This window comes from Oncorhynchus keta, unplaced genomic scaffold (genome assembly GCF_023373465.1).
Source record: "Oncorhynchus keta strain PuntledgeMale-10-30-2019 unplaced genomic scaffold, Oket_V2 Un_scaffold_3531_pilon_pilon, whole genome shotgun sequence".
NCBI classification, from domain to species: domain Eukaryota; kingdom Metazoa; phylum Chordata; class Actinopteri; order Salmoniformes; family Salmonidae; genus Oncorhynchus; species Oncorhynchus keta.
The window spans coordinates 524,013-537,500 of NW_026290920.1; the positions used below are offsets into that span (position 1 = coordinate 524,013).

At 45.1% G+C, this 13,488-nt stretch overlaps 1 protein-coding gene across 1 annotated transcript in view; it reads left to right on the forward strand.

Annotated features, from left to right (window-relative positions):
• The window catches only part of scg3 (secretogranin III), a 55,257-nt gene continuing 41,769 nt past the window's right edge, over nt 1–13,488 (forward strand). The window contains exons 1-4 of the mRNA XM_052515959.1: nt 1–606; nt 1,395–1,450; nt 1,680–1,722; nt 5,870–6,109. Coding sequence (XP_052371919.1) covers nt 513–606; nt 1,395–1,450; nt 1,680–1,722; nt 5,870–6,109 — 433 coding nt within the window. The 5' untranslated portion in view covers nt 1–512. The remainder of the gene's footprint in view (nt 607–1,394; nt 1,451–1,679; nt 1,723–5,869; nt 6,110–13,488) is intronic.

Here is a 13,488-nt window from a genome sequence, read left to right on the forward strand (position 1 = left end):
AAAGCTAAGGCGTCCAGGACAGGACGCACGATCAGGGGCGGACATTCGTTTTGTTCTCCTCCTTCACGGTTTGGTCCGACCGAGAGAGAGAGATCGTGTTATTTCGGGTAGCTACTATCGGCATACGGCAGGTGAGTTCACGACAGCTCACACGGAGTTTATAGACTACGAGCCTGGCAGTGTGTCTATCTCTAGTTAAATATAGCGAGTGTCCTGGTTTCAGCACTGCAGGTCGTTAACAGCTCCAACAACACCAGAGGAGAGCGGAGATTTGAAGAGCCCCTCCCCGCCCAAGTAACAACCAGAGCGGGTAGAGTCCAAGCGCAGCCCTGTTGTCAGTTTCAGCACCACCAGCAAGGAAGAGCAGAGCTGTCCAAACATCCAGCAGTTTGTGACCGCTATCGTCGGTTGGATCATCCACACAACACAACACCCCCAAGACAGCTATAACCGGGAGTAATCTAGCGAAAAATAGCCTACAGCCACCGATTGAGTGGATATTTTATTTCAGAATGGCGTCCAAAGGAATGGGAGTTCTCCTTCTGCTCGGGATTTTTGCTGTGACTGTCTCCCAGATTTCTGCTTTTCCCACACCTGCCGAGGATGGTGAGTACATGGCCTGCTGGTAGCCTACATCTGTGATGACTGGTTTCAGTGTGAATATTTTTTAGTTCGCTAGGCCTATAGCCCACTTTTAAAGTACATTTTAACTAGGCCAGGCTATATTTATAACCCTTTTCACATGTTAAAAATATATTTAAACATTATATATAAAACAAGCCAATTCAAGTTAAAATAGAGCAGGAAATAACAAATAAACAAATAGTTTGTGAGTTTGGTCGTTTGCATGCGATGTAAGGCCGATTGCGTTCTATTTCCAACGCAGTTTATCTTTTGTTTGTTAATCCGATTATGACGCTGCTGTGTCCCGTCGGGTCGGGAGTTAGGACTCACTGTAGCCTTAGACTGTACCCTCTTTCTCATCAATAAACCACATTAACCAAAACCACACTTGGCCCACATGACCAAGCAGACATATCTTAAAAATACCCTGATGATGTTGGACCCCTCAAATTCAAGTCAATGTCTTTCTCTGTCGTTCATTGGAGAAAGTTTCTTCTAAAACTGATTTAAGATAGTTTTTTAAGGCTATGATTTGAAGCAGTCAGGCTGGCTGGTCCTACATTTGTTTCTACCTAAATTACACGTTTTAGATGTCTCAGAAGATGTGATAGTGAATGGTGGTGATGGTGATGATGATGAAGACGATGAGGATGATGATAACAATGATGATGCGGGTGATGATGTTGATTATGACGATGACATTGCTGCTGACCATAATAATAAAGGTGATTAGTAGTATTAATATTATGTGGTTTTTATTTTCCCTGCAGATAAAGCTGTAGTTTACAACAGACGACTGACTGAGGAGAGACCAATCCAGGAGCAGGTAAACTATCTCTTTCTTTCTCTCTCTCTCCTTCTCTCTCTCTCTCTAAACTATCCTCCGTGCTATCTCCAGACTAATATCATGTCAAATAGACTTAGTGGAGGGGAGAGTTCTCAAACATCAACCACATCATATCAAACCAGACTGGAGCAACAGTAAACAAGCAAAGCTATTATGGTGAAGATGATTAACAGAGAAATGTTGATACTGTTCATGTTCTTTTCCACAGATTGCAGAGGCAGATGATGTGAAAGCAGCAGTGGAGTCTGCAGGTAAGTGGATACTTCTCAGGCAATCAATCAATATTGTTATTACATACATTTGAATATGGATGTGAATAGTGTGGAATAATTATTTTTGTTGTCTCTTGGATGTCTTCACAATATATAACTGTTTTATCTTATTTCAATGCAGTATGGTCTTGTGTTGTTCTTGTCTTTAGCTGTTCTGTACTGTGTAGGGTGTCCACCCACACTACCAAGAGTTGGTGAAAATGCACTTAGCTAATAAAATGTAACTTCCTTATGTAAGAAAAAAAAATGTACCATGACAAATATGATTATTCATGTTTGAATCGTTCAGTGGGGTCTTTCTGTAACACCGTGGTTTCCACACTGTGGGGCGGACAGTATTTAACATGTTGTGTTCGTCATCTGGAAACTTATTTCCATCGGTCACAAAAGGCTAAATTAGCATGACACGAGCTGAATTCACTGTAAACGGCTTTGGGGGAAAAGCTTGGTATACGCTCACTGCTTCATTGATATTTCACAGAGATATGCTTGTTTTTGTGAGAAATCTTAGAAAAATAACAATATTTTTTAATGAATATGAAAAGCGTATACTAAAATATGAAAATACTACGTCATGTCGTTATCCATCTTAGCTCTATATTATTTTATGTCCTGCGGATTGGAGAAGAAAGATGACTAGTTCAACAGTAAAGTGAGATGTCAGGTCGCCTGTAGCCTTAATTTATGCACAGAATCCAGCCTAGCTGACACAAAGCCATTTCCTGGCCTCTTTCTCTGGCCTCTATTGTTTCAGTCACACTCATTTTAGTCGTCCTCCAAGGGTAAAAACTCCAATAACCTTTTACAGAATTATTATAGAGACATGACGTTTGGACCATTGGTTTTCTTAGACAATTATCTACAGTTAACATGTAAAAAATTGTGTTTTTGATTGGACACCCTATACACGTATTGTGTGTTTTGTGTGGACCCCAGGAAGAGTAGCTATTTCATGTTTTGTATGGACCCCAGGAAGAGTAGCTGTTTTGTGTGGACCCCAGGAAGAGTAGCTGTTTCATGTGCAACAGCTAATAGGGATTATAATAAAATCCCCAGTTCCAAGACCACCTACTGCAGCCCATGGCTCTGGCCCCGTATTCATAAAGCACCTCATAAGGCCCAACCCTGTTTAGCTGCAGAGGAAAACCAGCCAGGCCCAACCCTGTTTAGCTGCAGAGGAAAACCAGCCAGGCCCAACCCTGTTTAGCTGCAGAGGAAAACCAGCCAGGCCCAACCCTGTTTAGCTGCAGAGGAAAACCAGCCAGGCCCAACCCTGTTTAGCTGCAGTGGAAAACCAGCCAGGCCAAACCCTGCTTAGCTGCAGAGGAAAATCAGCCAGGCCAAACCCTGCTTAGCTGCAGAGGAAAACCAGCCAGGCCCAACCCTGCTTAGCTGCAGAGGAAAACCAGCCAGGCCCAACCCTGCTTAGCTGCAGAGGAAAACCAGCCAGGCCAAACCCTGCTTAGCTGCAGAGGAAAATCAGCCAGGCCAAACCCTGCTTAGCTGCAGTGGAAAATCAGCCAGGCCAAACCCTGCTTAGCTGCAGAGGAAAACCAGCCAGGCCCAACCCTGCTCAGCTGCAGAGGAAAACCAGCCAGGCCCAACCCTGCTTAGCTGCAGAGGAAAATCAGCCTGGCCAAACCCTCCTTAGCTGCAGTAGAAAGCCAGCCAGGCACAACGCTGTTTAGCTGCAGTGGAAAACCAGCCAGGCCCAACGCTGTTTAGCTGCAGTGGAAAACCAGCCAGGCCCAACGCTGTTTAGCTGCAGTGGAAAACCAGCCAGGCCCAACCCTGTTTAGCTGCAGTGGAAAACCAGCCAGGCCCAACGCTGTTTAGCTGCAGTGGAAAACCAGCCAGGCCCAACCCTGTTTAGCTGCAGTGGAAAACCAGCCAGGCCCAACCCTGTTTAGCTGCAGAGGAAAACCAGCCAGGCCCAACCCTGTTTAGCTGCAGTGGAAAACCAGCCAGGCCCAACCCTGTTTAGCTGCAGAGGAAAACCAGCCAGGCCCAACGCTGTTTAGCTGCAGAGGAAAACCAGCCAGGCCCAACCCTGTTTAGCTGCAGTGGAAAACCAGCCAGGCCCAACCCTGTTTAGCTGCAGTGGAAAACCAGCCAGGCCCAACGCTGTTTAGCTGCAGTGGAAAACCAGCCAGGCCCAATGCTGTTTAGCTGCAGTGGAAAACCAGCCAGGCCCAACCCTGTTTAGCTGCAGTGGAAAACCAGCCAGGCCCAATGCTGTTTAGCTGCAGAGGAAAATCAGCCAGGCCAAACCCTGCTTAGCTGCAGTGGAAAACCAGCCAGGCCAAACCCTGCTTAGCTGCAGTGGAAAACCAGCCAGGCCCAATGTTGTTTAGCTGCAGTTGAAAACCATCCAGGCCCAACCCTGCTTAGCTGCAGTGGAAAACCAGACAGGCCCAACCCTGTTTAGCTGCAGTGGAAAACCAGCCAGGCCCAATGCTGTTTAGCTGCAGTTGAAAACCAGCCAGGCCCAACCCTGTTTAGCTGCAGTGGAAAACCAGCCAGGCCCAACCCTGTTTAGCTGCAGTGGAAAACCAGCCAGGCCCAACGCTGTTTAGCTGCAGTGGAAAACCAGCCAGGCCCAATGCTGTTTAGCTGCAGTTGAAAACCAGCCAGGCCAAACCCTGCTTAGCTGCAGAGGAAAACCAGCCAGGCCCAATGCTGTTTAGCTGCAGTGGAAAACCAGCCAGGCCCAATGCTGTTTAGCTGCAGTTGAAAACCAGCCAGGCCAAACCCTGCTTAGCTGCAGAGGAAAACCAGCCAGGCCCAATGCTGTTTAGCTGCAGTGGAAAACCAGCCAGGCCCAACCCTGTTTAGCTGCAGTGGAAAACCAGCCAGGCCCAACCCTGTTTAGCTGCAGTGGAAAACCAGCCAGGCCCAACCCTGTTTAGCTGCAGTGGAAAACCAGCCAGGCCCAATGCTGTTTAGCTGCAGTGGAAAACCAGCCAGGCCCAACCCTGTTTAGCTGCAGTGGAAAACCAGCCAGGCCCAACCCTGTTTAGCTGCAGTGGAAAACCAGCCAGGCCCAACCCTGTTTAGCTGCAGTGGAAAACCAGCCAGGCCCAACGCTGTTTAGCTGCAGTGGAAAACCAGCCAGGCCCAATGCTGTTTAGCTGCAGTGGAAAACCAGTCAGGCCCAACCCTGTTTAGCTGCAGTGGAAAATCAGCCAGGCCCAATGTTGTTTAGCTGCAGTTGAAAACCATCCAGGCCCAACCCTGCTTAGCTGCAGTGGAAAACCAGCCAGGCCCAACCCTGTTTAGCTGCAGTTGAAAACCAGCCAGGCCCAACCCTGTTTAGCTGCAGTGGAAAATCAGCCAGGCCAAACCCTGCTTAGCTGCAGTGGAAAACCAGCCAGGCCCAATGCTGTTTAGCTGCAGTTGAAAACCAGCCAGGCCCAACCCTGTTTAGCTGCAGTGGAAAACCAGCCAGGCCCAACCCTGTTTAGCTGCAGTGGAAAACCAGCCAGGCCCAACGCTGTTTAGCTGCAGTGGAAAACCAGCCAGGCCCAATGCTGTTTAGCTGCAGTTGAAAACCAGCCAGGCCAAACCCTGCTTAGCTGCAGAGGAAAACCAGCCAGGCCCAATGCTGTTTAGCTGCAGTGGAAAACCAGCCAGGCCCAATGCTGTTTAGCTGCAGTTGAAAACCAGCCAGGCCAAACCCTGCTTAGCTGCAGAGGAAAACCAGCCAGGCCCAATGCTGTTTAGCTGCAGTGGAAAACCAGCCAGGCCCAACCCTGTTTAGCTGCAGTGGAAAACCAGCCAGGCCCAACCCTGTTTAGCTGCATTGGAAAACCAGCCAGGCCCAACCCTGTTTAGCTGCAGTTGAAAACCAGCCAGGCCCAACGCTGTTTAGCGGCAGAGGAAAGACAGCAGAGTGATACAAGGTGGTTTGGTGGCTGCCTTCTCTATTTAAAGATACACTATGGAAGTTTAGTTGATGAAAACACACAAATCCTCAGTTTTAGGCTAACAATTTATGGGTGAAGGTAGGTGTGCCCTTTCTGGACAATATTTCTCTCCATAGAGTGGACTCATTTTGGCTCAAGAGGAGCACCCCCAGAGGCAGAAGCTTCATATAGCCTCTTAAATATTTGCCTCTCCCCCTCAGACACCAAACCTGCTGTGGAGCCTAAAGAGGTGAAAGAGGCAGAACCAGAACAAGAGAACGATGACTTCACTCTGCTCAAGTCCCTGGCCGAAGGTCAAAGGTCAAAAGAGACCAATGAGACGCCGGTCAGAGAGAGCCTGGAGAAGGAGCCTTACTTTCCAGACGAATCAGATTCCACCAAGAACCGCCGGCTAGTCGAAGACTATGACTCAACAAAGATGGAAAACGGCAAGTACCAAGGTATCTAGTTTAGTCTGTTTATACTACAGCAAGTACCAAGGTATCTAAACTCAGCAAAAAAAGAAATGTCCTCTCACTGTCAATTGCATTTATTTTCAGCAAACTTAATATGTGTAAATATTTCTATGAACATAACAAGATTCAACAACTGAGACATAAACTGAACAAGTTCCACAGACATGTGACTAACAGAAATTGAATAATGTTTCCCTGAACAAAGGGGGGTTCAAAATCAAAAGTAACAGTCAGTATCTGGTGTGGCCACCAGCTGCATTAAGTACTGCAGTGCATCTCCTCCTCATGGTCTGCACCAGATTTGCCAGTTCTTGCTGTGAGATGTTACCCCACTCTTCTACCAAGGCACCTGCATCTCCGGGTCATGTCTGGATGATCTCGCAGGAAGGTATCACATGAGGGAGGAGGATGTCTTCCCTGTAACGCACAGCGTTGAGATTGCCTGCAATGACAACAAGCTCAGTCCAATGATGCTGTGACACACCTCCCCAGACCACAACGGACCCTCCACCTCCAAATCGATCCCACTCCAGAGTACAGGCCTCAGTGTAACGCTCATTCCTTCAACGATAAACGCGAATCCAACCATCACCCCTGGTGAGACAAAACCGTGACTCGTCAGTGAAGAGCACTTTTTGCCAGTTCTGTCTGGTCCAGCGACAGTGCGTGTGTGCCCATAGGCGACGTAGTTGCTGGTGATGTCTGGTGGGGACCTGCCTTACAACAGGCCTACAAGCCCTCAGTCCAGCCTCTCTCAGCCTATTGTGGACAGTCTGAGCACTGATGGAGGGATTGTGCGTTCCTGATGTAACACGAGCAGTTGTTGTTGCCATCCTGTACCTGTCCCGCAGGTGTGATGTTCAGATGTACCGATCCTGTGCAGGTGTTGTTACACATGGTCTGCCACTGCGAGGACAATTAGCTGTCCGTCCTGTCTCCCTGTAGCGTTATCTTGGGTGTCTCACAGTACAGACATTGCAATTTATTGCCCTTACCACATCTGCAGTCCTCATCCCTCCTTGCAGCACGTTCATGCGATGAACAGGGACCCTGGGCATCTTTCTGTTGGTGTTTTTCAGAGTCAGTAGAAAGGCCTCTTTTGTGTCCTAAGTTTTCATAACTGTGACCTTAATTGACTACCGTCTGTAAGCTGTTAGTGTCTTAACGACCATTCTAACAGGTGCATGTTCATTAATTGTTTAAGGTTCATTGAACAAGCATGGGAAACAGCGTTTAAACCCTTTACAATAAGATCTATGAAGTTATTTGGATTTTTAGGAATTATCTTTGATAGACAGGGTCCTGAAAAGGGGACGTTTCTTTTTTTGCTGAGTTTAGTTAAGTCTGTTTATACTACAGCAAGTACCAAGGTATCTATTTTAGTCTGATTACAATAATGGCCTCTTGGACAGACTAACTAGACAGAATGTTACAATAATGGCCCCTTGGACAGACTAACCAGACAGAATGTTACAATAATGGCCCCTTGGACAGACTAACCAGACAGAATGTTACAATAATGGCCTCTTGGACAGACTAACCAGACAGAATGTTACAATAATGGCCTCTTGGACAGACTAACCAGACAGAATGTTACAATAATGGCCTCTTGGACAGACTAACCAGACAGAATGTTACAATAATGGCCTCTTGGACAGACTAACCAGACAGAATGTTACAATAATGGCCCCTTGGACAGACTAACCAGACAGAATGTTACAATAATGGCCTCTTGGACAGACTAACCAGACAGAATGTTACAATAATGGCCTCTTGGACAGACTAACCAGACAGAATGTTACAATAATGGCCTCTTGGACAGACTAACCAGACAGAATGTTACAATAATGGCCTCTTGGACAGACTAACCAGACAGAATGTTACAATAATGGCCTCTTGGACAGACTAACCAGACAGAATGTTACAATAATGGCCTCTTGGACAGACTAACCAGACAGAATGTTACAATAATGGCCTCTTGGACAGACTAACCAGACATAATGTTACAATAATGGCCTCTTGGACAGACTAACCAGACAGAATGTTACAATAATGGCCTCTTGGACAGACTAACCAAACAGAATGTTACAATAATGGCCTCTTGGACAGACTAACCAGACAGAATGTTACAATAATGGCCTCTTGGACAGACTAACCAGACAGAATGTTACAATAATGGCCTCTTGGACAGACTAAGCAGACAGAATGTTGCAATAATGGCCTCTTGGACAGACTAACCAGACAGAATGTTACAATAATGGCCTCTTGGACAGACTAACCAGACAGAATGTTACAATAATGGCCTCTTGGACAGACTAACCAGACAGAATGTTACAATAATGGCCTCTTGGACAGACTAAGCAGACAGAATGTTGCAATAATGGCCTCTTGGACAGACTAACCAGACAGAATGTTACAATAATGGCCTCTTGGACAGACTAACCAGACAGAATGTTACAATAATGGCCTCTTGGACAGACTAACCAGACAGAATGTTACAATAATGGCCTCTTGGACAGACTAACCAGACAGAATGTTACAATAATGGCCTCTTGGACAGACTAAGCAGACAGAATGTTGCAATAATGGCCTCTTGGACAGACTAACCAGACAGAATGTTACAATAATGGCCTCTTGGACAGACTAAGCAGACAGAATGTTGCAATAATGGCCTCTTGGACAGACTAAGCAGACAGAATGTTACAATAATGGCCTCTTGGACAGACTAACCAGACAGAATGTTACAATAATGGCCTCTTGGACAGACTAACCAGACAGAATGTTACAATAATGGCCTCTTGGACAGACTAACCAGACAGAATGTTACAATAATGGCCTCTTGGACAGACTAACCAGACAGAATGTTGCAATAATGGCCTCTTGGACAGACTAACCAGACAGAATGTTGCAATAATGGCCTCTTGGACAGACTAACCAGACAGAATGTTACAATAATGGCCTCTTGGACAGACTAACCAGACAGAATGTTACAATAATGGCCTCTTGGACAGACTAAGCAGACAGAATGTTACAATAATGGCCTCTTGGACAGACTAACCAGACAGAATGTTACAATAATGGCCTCTTGGACAGACTAACCAGACAGAATGTTACAATAATGGCCTCTTGGACAGACTAAGCAGACAGAATGTTGCAATAATGGCCTCTTGGACAGACTAACCAGACAGAATGTTACAATAATGGCCTCTTGGACAGACTAAGCAGACAGAATGTTGCAATAATGGCCTCTTGGACAGACTAAGCAGACAGAATGTTACAATAATGGCCTCTTGGACAGACTAACCAGACAGAATGTTACAATAATGGCCTCTTGGACAGACTAACCAGACAGAATGTTACAATAATGGCCTCTTGGACAGACTAACCAGACAGAATGTTACAATAATGGCCTCTTGGACAGACTAACCAGACAGAATGTTACAATAATGGCCTCTTGGACAGACTAACCAGACAGAATGTTACAATAATGGCCTCTTGGACAGACTAAGCAGACAGAATGTTACAATAATGGCCTCTTGGACAGACTAACCAGACAGAATGTTACAATAATGGCCTCTTGGACAGACTAACCAAACAGAATGTTACAGTAATGGCCTCTTGGACAGACTAACCAGACAGAATGTTACAATAATGGCCTCTTGGACAGACTAACCAGACAGAATGTTACAATAATGGCCTCTTGTACAGACTAAGCAGACAGAATGTTGCAATAATGGCCTCTTGGACAGACTAACCAGACAGAATGTTACAATAATGGCCTCTTGGACAGACTAAGCAGACAGAATGTTGCAATAATGGCCTCTTGGACAGACTAACCAGACAGAATGTTGCAATAATGGCCTCTTGGACAGACTAACCAGACAGAATGTTGCAATAATGGCCTCTTGGACAGACTAACCAGACAGAATGTTACAATAATGGCCTCTTGGACAGACTAAGCAGACAGAATGTTGCAATAATGGCCTCTTGGACAGACTAACCAGACAGAATGTTACAATAATGGCCTCTTGGACAGACTAAGCAGACAGAATGTTGCAATAATGGCCTCTTGGACAGACTAACCAGACAGAATGTTACAATAATGGCCTCTTGGACAGACTAAGCAGACAGAATGTTGCAATAATGGCCTCTTGGACAGACTAACCAGACAGAATGTTACAATAATGGCCTCTTGGACAGACTAACCAGACAGAATGTTACAATAATGGCCTCTTGGACAGACTAACCAGACAGAATGTTACAATAATGGCCTCTTGGACAGACTAACCAGACAGAATGTTACAATAATGGCCTCTTGGACAGACTAAGCAGACAGAATGTTACAATAATGGCCTCTTGGACAGACTAACCAGACAGAATGTTACAATAATGGCCTCTTGGACAGACTAACCAAACAGAATGTTACAATAATGGCCTCTTGGACAGACTAACCAGACAGAATGTTACAATAATGGCCTCTTGGACAGACTAACCAGACAGAATGTTACAATAATGGCCTCTTGGACAGACTAACCAGACAGAATGTTACAATAATGGCCTCTTGGACAGACTAAGCAGACAGAATGTTGCAATAATGGCCTCTTGGACAGACTAACCAGACAGAATGTTACAATAATGGCCTCTTGGACAGACTAAGCAGACAGAATGTTGCAATAATGGCCTCTTGGACAGACTAAGCAGACAGAATGTTACAATAATGGCCTCTTGGACAGACTAAGCAGACAGAATGTTGCAATAATGGCCTCTTGGACAGACTAACCAGACAGAATGTTACAATAATGGCCTCTTGGACAGACTAACCAGACAGAATGTTACAATAATGGCCTCTTGGACAGACTAACCAGACAGAATGTTACAATAATGGCCTCTTGGACAGACTAACCAGACAGAATGTTACAATAATGGCCTCTTGGACAGACTAAGCAGACAGAATGTTGCAATAATGGCCTCTTGGACAGACTAACCAGACAGAATGTTACAATAATGGCCTCTTGGACAGACTAACCAAACAGAATGTTACAATAATGGCCTCTTGGACAGACTAACCAGACAGAATGTTACAATAATGGCCTCTTGGACAGACTAACCAGACAGAATGTTACAATAATGGCCTCTTGGACAGACTAACCAGACAGAATGTTGCAATAATGGCCTCTTGGACAGACTAACCAGACAGAATGTTACAATAATGGCCTCTTGGACAGACTAACCAGACAGAATGTTACAATAATGGCCTCTTGGACAGACTAACCAGACAGAATGTTACAATAATGGCCTCTTGGACAGACTAACCAGACAGAATGTTACAATAATGGCCTCTTGGACAGACTAACCAGACAGAATGTTGCAATAATGGCCTCTTGGACAGACTGTCTCTACTGTATATAACTATGGTTGACGTATAGACCAAATCAGAATGTTTATAAACAAAGCTGTTCTGGTAGTTCCAGGTAGACAAAGAGTCCCTGTCTTTGTCTTTGTTCCTGTCCTGTCTGGGCCTTTTGGCTCTGAGCCTGTGTGTCTGATAGGGGTGTCTGATCCCTCTAGGGAGGTCAGGTCTGAGGCCCTGCGCTGCTGTGAGAGAGAGGGGGGGATTATCTCTCCTCAGGCGGTCGGCTGAGACAGTGGAAGTGCTAAGGCTAAGAAACAAGCCTTAAATCCTCTTCCTCCATCACTACAAGATACTATAGACACTTAGTACATCACAAATGGCACCCTATCCTCTATATAGTGGACTACTAGTTCACCACTAATATATATAATAATATATATGCCATTTAGCAGACACTTTTATCCAAAGCGACTTACAGTCATGTGTGCATACATTCTACGTATGGGTGGTCCCGGGAATCGAACCCACTACCCTGGCGTTACAAGCGCCATGCTCTACCAACTGAGCTACAGAAGGACCGCTAGGGCACTATATAGGGAATAGTGTGCTATTTGGGACACAGCCCCTGTCTCTCACAGACCCAGTATTTAATCTCAACCTAGTTCCAGGGAAACAGTTAACTGCTGTATTAGACTTGGGGTCAAATGTCAGGTACCATAAAAAAGAAAAGGGTCTCGTTCAAATACATCTTGAATCCTTCCTTCTTCCCTTCCTTGACCTAATCACTGATCTAACATGGCTGGGCAGGTGAAAGCAAAGGCCCCAGTACATGGTTTCTATAAGGAAGGATTCATGTGAAGTATTCAATCAGGTGGCTCCTCTTGATCCTCTCAGAGGAACTGATGGGATGTGTCCCAAATGGCAACCTATTTCCTATGTAGTGCACTACTTTTGACCAGAGCCCTATGAGCCCTAGTCAAGAGTAGTGCACTATAAAGTGAATAGAGGCATTATGGTCTGACGCCAAGTCTCTCCTCTCAGGATCTGGGTCAAGGTTATATTCTTAGTGTTTGAAAAACATCCCCATATGGTCGGAGGGAGTTATTCAGGAGAATAATTGATCGCTTTGTGTGACACGACACATTCAGTCTAACATAGCTCATATATGTTTCATTCTTTCAATATTTATGTGTGTCTGTGTGCGTGATTGTATGTGTGTTTGTATGACTGCCACTGTACTGTACTCTACTGTACTCTACTGCACTGTACTGTACTCTACTGTACTGTACTCTACTGCACTGTACTGCACTGTACTGTACTTTACTGCACTGTACTGTAGTGTACTGTATTGTACTCAACTCTACTGTACTGTACTCTATTGCACTGTACTGTACTCTACTGTACTGTACTCTACTGCACTGTACTGTACTGTAATCAACTCTACTGTACTGTACTCTACAGCCCTGTACTGTATTATACTGTACTGTATAAAACTCTACTGCACTGTAATGTACTGTACTATACTGTACTCAACTCTACTGCACTGTATTCTACTGTACTCTATGCTACTGTACTCTACTGTACTCTACTGTACTCTACTGAACTGTACTCTACTGTACTGCACTGTACAGTACTGTACTTTACTCTACTATACTCTACTGTGCTGTACTCTACTATACTGTAATGTACTCTACTGCACTGTATTCTACTGTACTCTATGCTATTGTACTGTACTCTATGCTACTGTACTGTAATGTACCGTACTGTACTGTACTGTACTCAACTACTGCACTGTATTCTACTGTACTCTATTGTACTGTACTCTACTCTACTGTTCTGTACTGTACTGTACTGTGCTCTAGTGTACTGTACTCTACTGTACTCTAGTGTACTGTACTGTACTGTATAGTACTCTACTGTACTCTAGTGTACTGTGCTGTACTCTACCGTACTCTACTGTACTGTATTGTACTCTACTGTACTCTAGTGTACTGTACTCTACTGTACTGTA